This window comes from Trichechus manatus, unplaced genomic scaffold (genome assembly GCF_000243295.1).
Source record: "Trichechus manatus latirostris isolate Lorelei unplaced genomic scaffold, TriManLat1.0 scaffold00113, whole genome shotgun sequence".
NCBI lineage: Eukaryota > Metazoa > Chordata > Mammalia > Sirenia > Trichechidae > Trichechus > Trichechus manatus.
Genome location: NW_004444049.1, coordinates 3,990,944 through 4,002,772, shown reverse-complemented (window position 1 = coordinate 4,002,772; position 11,829 = coordinate 3,990,944). Strand labels below are relative to the sequence as shown.

The following is an 11,829-nucleotide window of genomic DNA, read 5'->3' as shown; positions in this document are numbered from 1 at the left end:
AATAGTAATAGCTACGTTAGTCTGGTGAGGAGGATAGCCAATCGCAGCTCCTCTCCAGTGCCGTGGGCAGATGAGGGGCACAGGGAACCTCAGCACGTCAGGGTTGGAAGGGCCTTCAGTGGCCTCTCACCCCCCCCCAATCACATTATAAACCCCTTGCTGTCGAGTTGATTCCGACTCACAGTGACTCGATAGGACAGAGCAGAACTGCCCCACAGGGTCTCTAAGGCTGCGGTCTTTACGGAAGCAGACTGCCACATCTTTCTCCTGTGGAGCGGCTGGTGGGTCCGAACTGCTGACCTTTTGGTTAGCAGCCGAGTGCTTAACCACCACGCCACCAGCTCGAGAGACAGGGAAGGACTTGCACCAAGTCACACAGCAAGTCAGCATTGAAGCCCAGACCAGAGACCCAGGCCTCCTGACGCCCAGCTCCAGGCTGCTGTTTGGTTTCTCAGCCCTTGAGAACTTTCCAATCATTCCTGACTTTGTGGGGAGGGTGACTGAAGGAAGATTCATTAAAGAGTTCTACAGAGAACGTAATCAATGTTGCTGAATTGTATGTGGAGAAATTGTTGGTATGTTCAACAGAAAAATTATTTAAAAAAAATACAGTCCTACAGAGCTTGTGGTTCCCTCTCCCTCTGGCCTTGATGCAAAACCCCAAGGCCACAGGGCCCTACAGACCCACAGGGGTCAGGGGAAGGAACGTGACCGTGGGAATATCCACAACTCTCCCCTCCTTTGCGTTCCAGACAGGAGCACTGGGATTGATCTCCTGTTCTAGGTAATGGGTGCTTAATGGTAACAGGGTACAGGTGGAGAAGCTGGGAGGCTGTGCTGATTTACATTGGGGAAAAAGAGTGAGGAAGAAGTAAGGAAGAGAATAGCTGGTGCTGTGGGTTTTTTGTTTTGTTGATGGAAAGAGAGGAGAGACAGCTCTTGCACCAGGACGAGAAGAACTGGGCGGAAGTTGGGTTGGCCTGCTTCTTTTACCCCAGCACTGTGCTAAGAGCAACTCAAAGGCAGCTCCGCTGCATTTGGATTGCATATTCACTACCACCTATTTCCTGATCATCCACTGAGGCCCTGTGTGAGAGACAGGACAACAGCAATGAACAAAACTGACAAGGTACCTGCCCTCGTGGAGCTCACGTACTAGTAAGACAGATGTTAAATAAGTAAACACATGTACAAAATAACGTTGATTTGCAATAACTGCTAAGAAAAAAAACAAAGCAAGGGCTGAACTACAGGGATGGCCAGGGAAGCCCTGAGGAGGGGCACCTGAGCCCAGCCAGGAGGAAGAGAAGGAGCCAGGCTGTGAGAAGTGGGGGAGAACATTCTAAGTGGTGGGAACGTGTGCCAAAATCCTGAGCGGAAATTCAGGGAACCAACAGGGCCAGTGTGGCAACGCACGGTGATTGAGGGGAGAAAGGCAGGAGACAGGTGGAGAGATGGTGGGGCCACCTCCTGCAGGTTCGGGTAAGGAGTTTGGATCTTATACTAAGTATAGCAGTTGGCAACCACTGGAGGATCTATGTAGGGAGTGGCATGATGCAGCCGACATTTTAGGAAGGTCACTTTTGCTGCCGTATGGAGGGTGGTTTGGAGGGGACATGGTGGAGGCAGGAGACCACTCAGACAGCTTTAAGTCTTCCAGGGAGAGAGGGATTGTGGCCTGAGCCTGGGTGGTGGCAGTGTCGACAGAAGGGGGGGCAAATCTGCCATCTGTTTGGGAGGTAGGACTGTCAAGACTTGCTGCAGGATTGGACCATCAGGGGTGAGGGAGAGGGTGGTGTCCAGGGTGACTCCGTTTACTGGCCTGTATGCCCAGGTGGAGGTGGTGTCTTTGACACTGATCCCCTGGAAGGAGAAAGGGAACTAGACTCTCTTCCCTCATTGCTCTAGGGAGGGAATGAGGGCTGGTGAGGCAGGGGAGCTGAGGGCAAGGGGAGTGGAGTACAGAAGTGCAGAGCCAGGAGACAGACAGCCTCCTCCCTCCAGACAGGGCCGAGGGGCAGGCGCTGGCTGACCCTAAAGGGAAGCAGAAGACCCTTCACAGAACCGCCAGACCTCGGTGCTGTGGATAACTAGAGGTCAGGAGTCCCAACGTGGCCTCCCTTCCACTCCATACATGTGGGGACTGTGGCCCAGAGCAAGGGGAGGGCCGCCGGCTGATGAACTCCTTTCGCACAAGGCCGGGTCTTTCAGAAAACGGCCTCATAACCACGACTCTACCCTCGTCAAACTTTTCTGCGTTTCTCAGCAGCGCCCTCATCGTCTGGCGGCACCCTTTCCCTCTCTCCCCGGTGCCAAGCCCCACGCGCTTCGCTCTTGCTCTTCCCTTCTACCCCTTTCTGTCCAGAGAATCTCCTTTCTACCTGGATCAGTGGGGTGCCACTCCCTGGAAACTGGAATGAGCAGCCACCTCCCAGCCCATCCCTGGCTCCTGCAGCGCGTCGCTTTAACATCTTTTGAGAGCTGGTGGTTCCTGCGTGTGTCCGAGTCCCCAGCCCATACTGGGTGCGGGCGGTCTGGCTTCCACCCTGTATCCCCCGACACCATAGGAAGTCTGTACTAAATAAGGGTCCCGAAGGGCTCGTCCCCAGGCTCCAGCCTCCCAGCCTAAGGCTCGCTCCACCGCACCAGGGACCTCCTCCTCTGGAGCAGTGTCCCCGCGCTCGTCGCGTCCGGTGCGCCCCGCCGAGTGCCCTCGCTCCCCAACGGTGCAGAGGTGCCGGGGCAAGCCAGGAGCTTGACAAGAAGCGAGCAAGGCAATCATTTTCGCCGCAGCGCTCCCGGCCACGTGACACGGGCCCGCGCCGGGGAGCAAGCTGCATCACGTGACGGTGGGACCGGGAGCCTTTCTCACGTGACGGAGGCGCGCGCGCGCAGACCAATGAGGCGGCGGGGGCGGGGCCGGCGGGGTGGCGGCGGGAAGGACGCCCGGGCTTCCGCCGGGGCCCGGGTGCAGCGATCCCGGCTGGTCGGGGGTGCTCCGCGGGCGGGCCTGCAGGCTCAGCCCGGTGCGGTGCAGGGGCAGCATGAGGTGTCTGGTGACGGGCGGCAACGTGAAGGGTGAGTCCGGGTGGCGGGGACACGTGGGACAGGCCTAGATGCCTAGCTAACCCTTCTCTCCTCTCCTCCCGCAGTGCTCGGCAAGGCGGTCCACTCCTTATCCCGCATCGGGGACGAGCTTTACCTGGAGCCCCTGAAGGATGGGGTGAGGGACTGGGGCGTGGGGTGGGGGTCCTGCCTCCCTGGGCAGGGCGGCCGCGGGCGGGTTTGTCTGCTGTTTTCTCAGTTTCGGCCCCGTTGCTGGAGCTCTGCTTGGGCTCTGTCAACCTCCCAGCCTGGTATGTGAGCTGAGAGCAGCTGCCCTTCCTGGACGGCCCGGTGAAGGGTTGGGGGTGACTTCGCCTTAGAGATAAGCAGGGAGAAAGGCAGAGTGTGGGGAGACGGCGCTGAAGGGGACCTGCCCTGGGAGGTGAGAGCAGGGTTGAGACAGGGTCAGGGAAGGCTTCCCAAGAAAGGACCGACTGAGACTGTCCTTGAAGGAGAGGGAAGATGTAACAGGTGATGGTGAAGGTAGAAGGTCCCTGGGTGGTGCAAATGGTTTGCACTTGAGGAGCTCTGGTGGCGCAATGCGTAAGACCTGGGCTGCTAATCAAAAGGTCGGCAGTTGGAATCCACCAGCTGCTCCCTGGAAACCCTATAGGGCAGTTCTACTCTGTCCTGTAGGGTCGCTATGAGTCGGAATCGACTTGATGGCACATAACCACAATCTAAAGGTTGGCATTCGGACCAAGGAAGAAAGGCTGGCAATCTGCCTCTGTAAAGATTACAGCCAAGAAAACCGTATGGCACAGTTCTGCACTGTAACACGTGGGGTTGCCATGACTCCACAGCAGTAGGTTTGGTTGGTTTGTGGGGAGGTGGAGGACATCAGGGCAGGTGTGTGAGCAGAAGCAGGCCAGGGGGCCAGCCTGTTGCTGCCCCTGACTGTGTCCCCTGTCCCCCTCTCCCTGCTTCACCTGGCCCAGCTTTCCCTCCGGACTGTGAACTCTTCCCGCTCAGCCTACGCCTGCTTCCTCTTCGCCCCGCTCTTCTTCCAGCAGTACCAGGCGGCCACCCCCGACCAGGAACCAGTGCGCTGTAAGATCCTGATGAAGGTGAGGCCCCTCTTGGCAGGAACCCCCACCCGCAGGGCCTCTGCTCCAGGCACTCAGTAGATGCTAACAGGGTAGAGAGAGGGGCTCAGGAAGGACCTCCTTCAAGGGTAGTGGGAGCGTATGAGGCAGCAGCTGACTGCTGGGGAACTGGAGTGAGGCTTCAGGGTAGGTCCGTTCCAGACAGGGCGAACAGCAGGAACCAAGGCCTGGAAGCGTGCGAATGTTGGTGCATCGTGGCGGTCCCTGTCCTGGTTGATGGGCTGGGCTGGGGCGCGGGAGCTGGCGGGCGGGAGGTGCAGCACTGGCTTATGTTTACCGCTCAGTCGTTCCTGTCGGTCTTCCGCTCGCTGGCACTGCTGGAGAAGACAGTGGAGAAGTGCTACATCTCCCTGAACGGCAGGAGTAGCCGCCTAGTGGTTCAGCTGCACTGCAAGTACGGTGAGTGGGCGACCCCCGCCAGGGGGCCTTGGGCCGCAGGGTGGGGCGGGTGGTTGAGAGGCCTCCTGAGACCCTGTCTGCCCACACAGGGGTGAGGAAGATTCACAACCTGTCCTTCCAGGACTGCGAGTCCCTGCAGGCCATCTTTGACCCAGCTTCATGCCCCCACGTGCTCCGTGCTCCGGCCAGGTGAGCATGCCCCCTCCCCCTTGCCTAGAGCGCAGCCCACCATCTTGCTTCTTTCTTTGAGAGGTATTTTCTCGATTTCTCTAAAAGGTTTCTGTGGCCCGTTTGCTCTCAAGCCCTTGTCTGACTCTTCAAGGCAGAGGCTGAGCAAAGGGGGTGCATGGGTGTCCCTTTCTCCATTTCCTTACTGTCTCTAAAACCCTGTATTCTCTACCCCTTGGCTGATTTGGCTCTCTGGGCCCCTGAGACCTAGCCTGATTTCTAAGGGGCACTTCCTCTGGCCTGCTCAGCTGAAGGGCCACCCCTAACCTTGGTGGCTCGGTTTCAGGGCCTGGTCATACTTTGGGGGTGTTCCCCACTTGAGGGTGGGCTTTGACTGTCACCTGCCCTAGTGCTGGCTCATGAGTCCCCAGGCCCAGGCAGGAGGCAGGGCAGGAAGGTTGTGGTCCAGGAGGGTGGAGCGTTCTGGGCAGTCAGGCACCGAGGTCATTGCGGGCTGAGGGAGGTGGGGATGCCAGGGAAGGCAGGGGTCCCTGCAAGTGCCAGCTCAGAGAGGAGTGGCCCCCGGGCACTGCTTGCATCCAGGTGGCTGAGGTCCCTTTCATTTCTCTTGGTAGCCTTAGGACATGGTGACTTGAAGGTCCCTTTGGGTCTGAGAGTCTGTTTCTGAGTTCTGTTGGGAGAGCCCCGCTCAGGACTCCTTTGGATGGAGAAAAGGGGAAGGCTATTCCTTTTGGCCTGAGTTTTGTGGCAATTTAAATCTCTCCTTTTAAGAAACATTGGTTTGTCTTATGGACAGTTTTAAACACATACAAAGGTAGACTAGTACGCTGACCCTGGTACCATCACTCCCAGCTCCTGTCTCCAGTTATTTTGAGGCAAATTCTAGCTGTTATTTCATCTGCAAATATTTATCATATGTATTACTCAAAGATGAGGAGTTAGGGAAGGGCTCTTTTTGAAGGCCGGTTGGTAGGGATGGCATGGGTGTGGCTTCCCACCTCTGGGCCCCATTCTTCCTTCCCCTCAGGAGAACTCTCCCCCACCCCTGCATGCTGGGTGCTGCCTGCCCTGTGTGGGCCCTTGTCTGCCCCTCCCTTGTCCTTGCAGTGGACTTGGCGCTGTGACAGGGAGGGAGCAGGCCTGCTCATCCTGCCCTCTCCTTCCTGGGGCTCCCAGCCTGGCCCAGGTGTACTTCTCTGTGGATGGTAGTGTGTATGCGTACGGGGACGTGCACACGCGCTACCCTGCCTCTGGGCCTCGAGTGAGGCTGCCAGGCGGGCCTGCCTGGCCCAGGGTAATGCTGCCCCTCCTCACAGAGTCCTGGGGGAGGCTGTTATGCCATTCGCCCCTGCGCTGGCTGAAGTAACGCTGGGTGTTAGCCATGGCCGCAGGGTCACCCTGCGAAGCTACCAGGAAGAGGAGGCAGGTAAGGGAGCCGGCCTGCGACGGACACATCCTCGGATGGAAGCAGAGCTGGGCGGGCAAGGGCTGGGGCCAGGGCCCAGATTCCTCCTGTTCCTGCCCCACAGACAGCACCGTCAGAGCCATGGTGACGGAAATGAGCATTGGGGAGGAAGACTTCCAGCAGCTGCAGGCCCAGGAAGGGGTGGCCGTCACTTTCTGCCTCAAGGAATTCCGGGTAGGTGTCTCTGACTTACGCGCGGCGTCCCGGCCTCCCTGCCCAGCCCAGGACCTGACCCTCCCTCTTCCCTCCCAGGGGCTCCTCAGCTTTGCAGAGTCAGCAAATCTGTCTCTCAGCATTCACTTTGACGCTCCAGGCAGGTAATTCCTACTTCTGGACAGGGGAGGGAGGGTTCCTGGAATGCCAGGGGCCTACAGGCTCTGACCGTCCTCGGGCCGGTCCCCTGCCCAGGCCGGCTATCTTCACTATTGAGGACTCCCTGCTCGATGGCCACTTTGTCTTGGCCACACTGTCAGAACCAGACCTGCAATCCCAGGACCTGGGCTCCCAGCAGCCCCGCCGGCCAGAGCCTCCACTCCAGGCTAACAGGTGAGGGGGCCCGCCACCCTCACCTTCTTCACCCCTGCACTGTGCACCCTGGCCTGGCTGAGCCTTCAGTCACCAGCCCTGCCCCTCTCCCCCGCATACTTCCCGTAAGGCCCCACGGAGCTCCCAGCTTCCAGCCCTGCAGGCTCCTCACGGTCAGCTGTGCTCAGAGACCCCTCCCACCCAGGGAAGGTCCCCAAGGCCCGGCTGCTTCCTTCTTCGGTTGAGGCCTCCCCTTGAACCTCCTCCCAGGCCGAGGAGGGAGCTGGCTGCTGGGAGGCAGGGCTCCGCCTGGGGTGGGGAGGCAGGTGGCTGGACTGGCAGGTGGGCTGGGAGGCCAGGCCCAGTGCAGCCGAAGCAGAGGAAGTCTGGCCTGGCCCCCTGCCCAGCATGTCCCTGGGCCCCAGCCTGCTCCAGCTCTGTCCCCTGGGAAAGGGGTGGGGGCGGGCTTGGGCCCCCGGGTGACCCAGCTAACAAGGCTTGCTGCTCCCCTCCCCCAGCTGGGCCAGACTGGCCCCAGACGGCCTTTCCCCAGGCCCCTACCTGAACTCTGATCAAACAGATTCCAGGCCCACTCCCTCCAGGAAGCCACCACTTAACCCCAGCTTCCTCTCCCTCTGAATGAATCAGGAAGTCATAAAACCAACAGAGATCACCAGAGCCCAGGGTCGTCCCCGGCCCCGCAGCCCCTCCGAGCCTCAAGGTGGGGCCCTGCCTGTGTAGCTCTTCTCTTCCTGCTTCTCGGTGACGCCCCGTCTCTGCCTGTAGCGCGCCCCACCTGGACGACTTCACCAACGATGACATCGACTCTTACATGATTGCTATGGAAACCACCGCGGCCAGTGAAGACTTTCGGGCACTGCCCTCCCTCTCATCGGGCCCCCAGCCCCCCTGCAGCCCTGACCCAAACTCAGAGGAGGATGAGGCTGAGCCTAGCACAGTGCCTGGAACCCCCCCAACAAAGAAGGTAGAGGAGCGGAAGGAAGGAATGCGAGGGTGGAGAGGGAGCAGCTTCCAGAACTCACTGGGGCTTTCTCTGTTCTTCCAGTTCCGCTCGCTGTTCTTTGGCTCCATCCTGGCCCCCGTTCACTCCCCCCAGGGCCCCAGCCCTGTGCTGGCTGAAGACAGTGAGGGTGAGGGCTGAGCTGGGACGAGGCTGCGTCCAGAGGCCCTGGACTAGATGAAGCATGGCCTCCCCCTCCCTCAGCCCACTGGCTGGGCCACCTGGAGGGCCACCGAGAAGGGTCCAGGCCCAGGTGACGGTGGTGACAGGCTGTGCTGGGGCCATACCTGCTGTCCACTATCAACTGTGACTGGCCTGGGTCCTGTTCTCTCCCCCACCCCAGCCAATCACGTCTCCTCCCAGGGCTGGTGCTGAGGTCCCGCATCTCAGTCACCACAGGCCTCAGGCCGACTCCACTATCTCGCCAGGGCTGGAGGCAGCCTCCTCAGACCCACCTTCATGAAGAGTCCCTGTGGGCCTACTGGCCCTGGGACCCCCGCCGCTGCCGATCGCCTGGGCACTGGCAGCCCCTGTGGTCCGCACTGACTGCTCTTCTTGGTTTCCCAGTACTCTCGGGCCCTGGCTTGAAATTCCAACCAGCTCCATGGGGCTGCGTGTGTGGCCGGGGCCTGGTGCCCAACGAGGGTTCCTTCCCAGTGGCTCTGGGCCAAAGGGCTGCCAGACCCAGTGCTGGAACAAGGGAGACAGAGGCCGTGGCAAGAATCCAGCTTTGACCTTTATTCAAGAGACCAGACGGGTTACCCCAGGTTCCGGCTGCCAGCCCCGATGCCCAGCACGGCTGGAGACCCACAACCTGGCCTGCTTTTGCCCTGAGCTGCAGCCTTAGCCCCAGGATCCGGCTCGCAACCCCTGCGGGTGCAGGCGAGAGGGAAGCCTGGGGATTGGACACTGCTATTGATTCATTAAAAAAGGGAAACAGACCAAGGCTCCGTGTTCCTGTGACGGGCGGGCCCGAGAGGCTGGCCTGGCCCCCCATGGCAGCGCAACTTCTGTATAATCAATCCAACATCAGGGGGAAGAGAGGTGGGCACAGGGAGGCTATTTCTTGGCTTTGGCAGAATTGCGGGGTGGGGTGATAGGCCGGCCTCCAGGATTGAGGCCACTGAACTGCCCGTATTTCCCCTTGTTCTTGTCAGCGGGCTTGAGGATCTATAAGAGACAAACCAGTCAGACTCTGGGAGCTGGGCCATAGGGCCCAGTGCTCACCCCCACACCCACCTGGAAGGAGCACATGAGAGCCCATCGCTCCCCCTGCCCACCTGGAAGGAGCACATGAGAGTCTCGTCCACGCTCATCATGGCACCAGCGTTGTCAAACTCGCCGCAGTAGTTGGGAGCTGAGAAAAGTGTCACCAGCTGCCGCTTGGCAAAGAACTCGTAGCCATCTTCTACCACCTGGGCAAGGACGGGAACAATGAGCTCGGTGCCCAGCTGCCCTGTCTCTCCCTGCCCCGTGGACCCAGCGCTGCGTGCCCACCTGGTGCGCCCGGCAGATGAGGTCCAAGTCGTGTTTGTGCAGGAACTTGGCCACCACCTCAGCCCCAAAGGTAAAGGAGACGCCGCGGTCATTCTCGCCCCAGCCCTGCACGTCCTTGTCGGGGTCAGACCACAGCAGATCGCACAGCAGGCCCTGGTCAGGCACATCTGTGGGCCGCATGATGCGCCGGATCTGCTCCATGGATTGCAGGTCTGGGGACAGGCCTGGGGGACACAGGCGGGTTGGTGCCTCAAACAAGGAGCCCGCCTCCAGGCAGTTTCACCAACCAGCCTCACCCTCCCCACCACCACAGGCTGGGCCCAGGCAGGCCTCATCCGCCCCTCGGCGTTTTCCAATTGCTGAGCAGAGAGGCAGACAAGCAGGAAGTCCCTGCCCTCAAGGAATGCCCACAGGTCTCTGGAAAAAGGAGATAAGCGAATTCCACCACAGTGCAGCCTAACGGGGGTATGAGGGGACTTCCCGGAAGAAGTGGCATCTAAGATGGGACCCAAGCTGTTCCAGGGCGACAGGGAACCCGCCCTCCAGCGAGCCCTGGCAGTGCGGCTGGCTCTGCCTTCCCAGGCATTCATTCCCTCAGTAGCACACCACAGGCATAAGGAGGCGCTCGGCCAGCACCCAGGCCCTCACCTCCATGGCAACAGAAGATCTTCTCGTCCACAATGGCCGCGATGGGCAAGCAGTTGAAGCAGTCAGTGAAGGTTTTCCACAGTTTGATGTTGTAGCGTCTCTTGCCTGCTTGGAGGAAAGGGCCGGCTCTGAGAAACTGTCTGCAACCGCCCCCCCCCACCCCCGACCAGCCTGGGTCTCTAGGCCCCCCAGGGCACTGTGTGGGCCATCCAGAACCAGCTGGGAGAAGAGAGTGAAAGGCAAGGGGAGCTCACATCCCCGCTCCCGCCCTGCGCTGCCCACCGCCCTTCCAGGACAGAGTTCTAAAGCAGCAGAGTCCACAGGAACCCCAGAGTTCCAATCTAGAACCTCAGGGTTGGTACATCCCCCCCCGACACACACCCCACCCCGACCCCACAAGCAGGGCCAGGCAAGACCTGCTCTGGTTTAGCTCAGCTTCTGGCCAGCAGAGTCCAGGCCAGTTAGGTGTCCTAAGTGCTTAAGTAATGGGATGCCCTGGAGGTGGAGGTGTCACCAGGCAGAACCTCCAGGAAAAACATTAAGAATATAAGCCGCCAGTAACCATTCACCAAATCCCTCCTGAGCATGTCCAGTCCAGGGAGGCTGGGCCAGGCAGACATGCACTGAACCAGGCCCTGCCTTCACAGAGCTCAGTCTAGCAGCAATCTGTCAGGCACTGATACGGCTAATGCCAAGCCGATATGAGGGTCCCACTGAGCAGAGGGGAGGGCACTTGAGTACCTGGGCAGCACCCGGATCCTGGACCACTCACACTCATCATAGAAGCCGTAGATGCGGTTGATGCTGGCACACTCATGGTTCCCACGGAGCAGGAAGAAGTTCTCGGGGTATTTGATCTTATAGGCCAGTAGCAGGCAGATGGTCTCCAGGGACTGCTTACCCCGGTCCACGTAGTCCCCCAAGAAGAGGTAGTTGCTCTCTGGAGGGAAGCCGCCGTACTCAAACAGTCGCAGAAGGTCGTAGTACTGGCCGTGGATGTCACCTGTGACCCGGGAAATCGGGTCAGTGCCAGGTTCAGGGTTTGGACGTGAACCAGAGTCAGGGTTGGGCTACAGGGAGGAGGGACCCAGAAACTTGAGGAGCCTCTGCCACTTTCAGGGGGCTCACCACATATCTTGAGGGGCGCCTCCAGCTCCAGAAGAATGGGCTGGCTCAGAAAGATCTCCCGGGACTTGAGGCACAGACCACGGATCTCGTTCTCTGTCAGCTGAACATTCTTCCCAGGCCGCGAGCCTTGCACTGGGGGAGGAAAGGGTGTCTGTCAGATCTCGGGCCCTCAGGCAGGCGGGTGGGCCACACAGGCGGCCCCATGGTACCCCTCCTCGCCCAGGGACAGGTGTTGCTCTGTATCTCCCGGGACCTCCGCCTCAAGCTCCCCAAGACAGAACCCTACTACTCTCAGGGCCTTGTACGTGGGGTTGCTGTGCGCCAGGCCCGCCACCCAACACCTCAGAGCGCAGGACCCCACCCCAGTCTAGGCGTCTCAAGTCCCTCCCGCACCCGAGACCCCCCGCCCTGGAGAGGGCCCCGGACACCCCAGGCGCGCCCGTGAGTTGGGGAGCGGCGGTGGGCCGGGACCTAGGGGCCGTCCCCGCCCAGGCTACGCTGGCCCCGGGAGGGGCAGGCTCGCCCGCGCGCGACTTCCGGGCAGGGTGCCAGGGCACCGCGGGCGCGACCCCGCCAGGCCTCGACCCACCTTCCAGAAGGCGCCCGATGATAGAATCCAAGTTGAGCTTCTCGGTGTCGGACATGGCGGCGCCGCCGGTCCGACCCTGTAGCTCCGGGCCCGCTCCTGCCGCCCGCCCTCCTGCTGCCTCCTTCCGGCCTGGCGCTCTTTCCGCTCGCCTGGCCCG

At 60.4% G+C, this 11,829-nt stretch overlaps 2 protein-coding genes across 4 annotated transcripts; one reads left to right on the top strand and one right to left on the bottom strand.

Annotated features, from left to right (window-relative positions):
* Positions 1-3,043: 3,043 nt before the first annotated feature.
* On the top strand, positions 3,044-8,285 carry RAD9A (RAD9 checkpoint clamp component A). Of its 2 annotated transcripts, XM_004383660.2 has the most exons (11): positions 3,044-3,078; positions 3,153-3,223; positions 4,044-4,172; positions 4,496-4,610; positions 4,700-4,799; positions 6,116-6,225; positions 6,329-6,438; positions 6,517-6,581; positions 6,673-6,810; positions 7,576-7,774; positions 7,856-8,285. In XM_004383660.2, the coding sequence occupies exons 1-11, from the start codon at positions 3,045-3,047 to the stop codon at positions 7,949-7,951; spliced, it is 1,167 nt and encodes a 388-aa protein (XP_004383717.1). In that variant the 5' UTR covers position 3,044; the 3' UTR covers positions 7,952-8,285. The 2 variants fall into 2 exon arrangements, with proteins under 2 accessions (XP_004383717.1, XP_004383716.1); XM_004383659.2 differs by having other exon boundaries at positions 3,045-3,078; positions 6,329-6,581.
* A 241-nt stretch (positions 8,286-8,526) lies between these two features.
* On the bottom strand, positions 8,527-11,815 carry PPP1CA (protein phosphatase 1 catalytic subunit alpha). Of its 2 annotated transcripts, none has more exons than XM_023738162.1 (7): positions 11,673-11,815; positions 11,084-11,215; positions 10,728-10,958; positions 9,956-10,060; positions 9,308-9,531; positions 9,091-9,225; positions 8,527-8,980 (listed from the first exon to the last, which is right to left on the bottom strand). In XM_023738162.1, exons 1-7 carry the CDS (start codon positions 11,725-11,727, stop codon positions 8,870-8,872), a joined length of 993 nt encoding a protein of 330 aa, XP_023593930.1. In that variant the 5' UTR covers positions 11,728-11,815; the 3' UTR covers positions 8,527-8,869. The 2 variants fall into 2 exon arrangements, with proteins under 2 accessions (XP_023593930.1, XP_023593929.1); XM_023738161.1 differs by having other exon boundaries at positions 9,956-10,083; positions 10,697-10,958; positions 11,673-11,798.
* Between the last annotated feature and the right edge of the window lie 14 nt (positions 11,816-11,829).

Bases quoted from the DNA above. Each gene is read 5' to 3' on its own strand.
- RAD9A (XM_004383659.2), top strand. From the start codon at position 3,045: ATGAGGTGTCTGGTGACGGGCGGCAACGTGAAGG. The intron at 4,173-4,495 runs GTGAGGCCCCTC...TTTACCGCTCAG, and splicing joins GCTGTAAGATCCTGATGAAG to TCGTTCCTGTCGGTCTTCCG. The intron at 4,800-6,115 runs GTGAGCATGCCC...CCCTCCTCACAG, and splicing joins GTGCTCCGTGCTCCGGCCAG to AGTCCTGGGGGAGGCTGTTA.
- PPP1CA (XM_023738161.1), bottom strand. From the start codon at position 11,727: ATGTCCGACACCGAGAAGCTCAACTTGGATTCTATCATCGGGCGCCTT. The intron at 9,532-9,955 runs GTGAGGGCCTGG...TGTGTCCCCCAG, and splicing joins GATCTTCTGTTGCCATGGAG to GCCTGTCCCCAGACCTGCAA. The intron at 9,226-9,307 runs GTGGGCACGCAG...GTCCTTGCCCAG, and splicing joins TCATCTGCCGGGCGCACCAG to GTGGTAGAAGATGGCTACGA.